This window comes from Notolepis coatsorum, assembly GCF_963971535.1.
Source record: "Notolepis coatsorum genome assembly, chromosome: 17".
Lineage (NCBI taxonomy): Eukaryota > Metazoa > Chordata > Actinopteri > Aulopiformes > Paralepididae > Notolepis > Notolepis coatsorum.
In genome coordinates this window covers 102,341,632-102,344,289 of record NC_140181.1, presented here as the reverse complement: position 1 = coordinate 102,344,289, position 2,658 = coordinate 102,341,632, and the positions used below count along the sequence as shown (strand labels likewise).

General features: G+C 40.3%; 1 protein-coding gene across 1 annotated transcript; it reads left to right on the top strand.

The window, feature by feature from the left end:
* Positions 1-555: 555 nt before the first annotated feature.
* On the top strand, positions 556-2,335 carry LOC311244187 (ependymin-1-like; the record flags this gene model as incomplete). Its single annotated transcript, XM_084333594.1, has 5 exons — positions 556-639; positions 913-1,053; positions 1,425-1,614; positions 1,982-2,063; positions 2,209-2,335. The coding sequence occupies 5 exons, from the start codon at positions 556-558 to the stop codon at positions 2,333-2,335; spliced, it is 624 nt and encodes a 207-aa protein (XP_084189720.1).
* Between the last annotated feature and the right edge of the window lie 323 nt (positions 2,336-2,658).

Sequence of the window (2,658 nt, the reverse complement as noted above, 5' to 3'; positions counted from 1 at the left end):
GTGTTCTGTGTTGGGAATTGGAGCAGGTAAGGGGCCCAATACATTTGGTGCTACATGTAGGGCTAGTATTGTCTAGACACACTAGGTCAGGAGTGATGCCACTCATTGTATGTTTTGGACATATGTTTGCTTAGTTAGTGTAGGTAGTGAGTACTCGAGTAGTTTTTATTTGACGTTTGTGTATATGTAGATAAGATATTACTTACTGAATTTGTTTTGTTTTACTCAGTTAATTCCTTTGGCATCATTCAAGCTCCTTTTTCATACCCCCCCCCCCCCCCCCCCCCCCCTTCCTCTTGGGTTTTGTGTCAATCCACCATTGTCATTGTATATTAGTCTGTGTTTTTGTTTGCATATATAAAAGGCACTCTTTTATTTCACCTAAACTTGTGGGCATTGCTTTATTTTTCCTTTGGTTCATTTATCACAACACGATCATCCTTTTTGTTATTCACCCCTTCCCCTTGACAAATGGGGCCTCGTTTTCTTTGCTATTGAGTTGTTTGTCAACTCCAATTGTGTTCTCTGAATAGTGATCATCTCCACTCAAGAAAGATGTACGCAGCTGTCGCCACCTTCATCATCTTGTGTATGGGTGCCACCACCCTTGCAGACCACGACCAGCCTTGCCGTAAGGATGTTTGGTTTCAACTGTTGTGTACTTTGTAATGCTTAGTTTGCTGTATCTTGTATGTATACCAATGTTGATTAATTAAGCTTAGCTACCTACAGCTATTTCAGGTATTCAGCTTTGAAAAAAACGTATCTTTTCTTTTAGATTCACCCAGTATGACAGGAATATTGTCAGTGGTGAGTTTCCCTATTCCAAACCAGATATTGACAGTCTTGATCTTAAACTTTATTTTTTTGTAATTCTTTTATCAAATTCCCTCTTGTGTTTCAATGAATCAGTTAAGCTTGAGGACTGGGAAAAATACAGCTGGTAATTATACGTACGATGATGTGGCCAAGAAGCTCCGGCTCAAATCTATTGAGAGCTACAACTTCAACAACTCTACACTGAGTTTGGATGTGCTGATGTTTTTCAAAGAGGTAACACTTAAATATATATAAATAAAAACGCTTATGTATATAATCCTTTTTACATATCTGTACAACTTACCATACTCTTACTAGTTACGCTGCTGGCCAGTAGCCTATGACTTACTACCGTAGTGTCTTTATACAGTACCTGTATCACTGTACATATTAATGCTACAACTCTGTACATCTGATTAGCACTATTAATCAGTAGTATGAATTTATAAATATTATACCCAGTTTAATCACCTGTATATTACTCTGTGCTTTACTTTTACATTCGCACTCTTAGTTGGGCTCTTTTCGTTGTACTGTACTTGTGCTGTATGATCGAATTATTATATTTGTGTTGCTCAGAAAATCTGTCCTCTTATCCCCGGCAGGGTGTTTTCTATGTGATCGACGGCAGTAACCAGACCTGTGAGAAGAGATCTCTGCAGTCGGACCTGCATCCTCTGGAGATTCCCTCCGACGCCAATAATATGTTTGTCGAATTTTATTTAGGGAGTCCAACCGTTGCAGAGGACGGGCTTAAACTCTCCATATGGACGGGGGCCGTTCCAGAGGCCAAAGGTAAGACGAGGCACATTGAGTCATTCAGGTGAAACCCCACAGGGGCCACGTTTTAAGGTTGAGTAACATTCATCAAAGGGCAGTACGTTTGAATATTGTGTTTTATTCATAGTTAAAGATGGAGTGATGTATAATGTTGATCCTCTAAATAGTTTTGAGTTTTTAATATACTGTGTCTGTATGTTAACGGCTTTTAAAAACAAATGAAGCGATACAATTAATCGACGACTATGATTCTTTGTCTGGAGGTTTCAGATGCCAACAGACAAATTGATTGATGGATTGATGGGAGACTTGACGATAAATCAGTGAAACTGATCGGTGATGATAAATAATGTGTTTTTGTTTCTTTGTCGTGGTGTTTCAGCTACTTATTCCATGTCTGTCAGCGTGGGATGCTTGCCTCTCAGCACACTCTATCTCTATAAAGGAAATGCACTCTCCATCGGGTTAGTTTTTTTTATTATAATCACCAGGAATATGATTGGAACTTGGTTCCAGGATCTGCTGGGCTACTGTAATAACATTCAGTCCAGGAGAAACTGGTTGCATCGTCTGCCCCAATGGTAACGATATCATGTGTCTCTCACACAGCAACTTGAACACAGAGACTGGTATTAAGGACCCCGCTCTCCTCACCCTGCCGCCTTACTGCGGGGGCGTAGCTTTGGAGGAGACGCCTGAAGGGACGGTGAACAGTTTCTACAACCTCTTCACCTAGAAGGAACCTCACCAGCACAAGAGCCAAACCTTATGGGAGTGGTCGACCAAACCCCATTTATAGACATGTCCCTCCGTCTTAAACCTTGAGTGTTTTGCATAATACCTTCGGAGCATCACATACATGCACTACCCTGTGAAGAGATGGAATGTGAATGAATAAATTGGCACTGCTTCAAAACCTGTAAATTATTAATCTAATGAATTGTTTTTGTTACTCGTCAATCGACCAAGAAGTCTTCCTGTTTTTTGTATTTTCTTTGAAATTAAGACGAGATTCCTTTATTCATCCCCTTGGGGAAATTCTGAGTCGTTGCAGCCTGG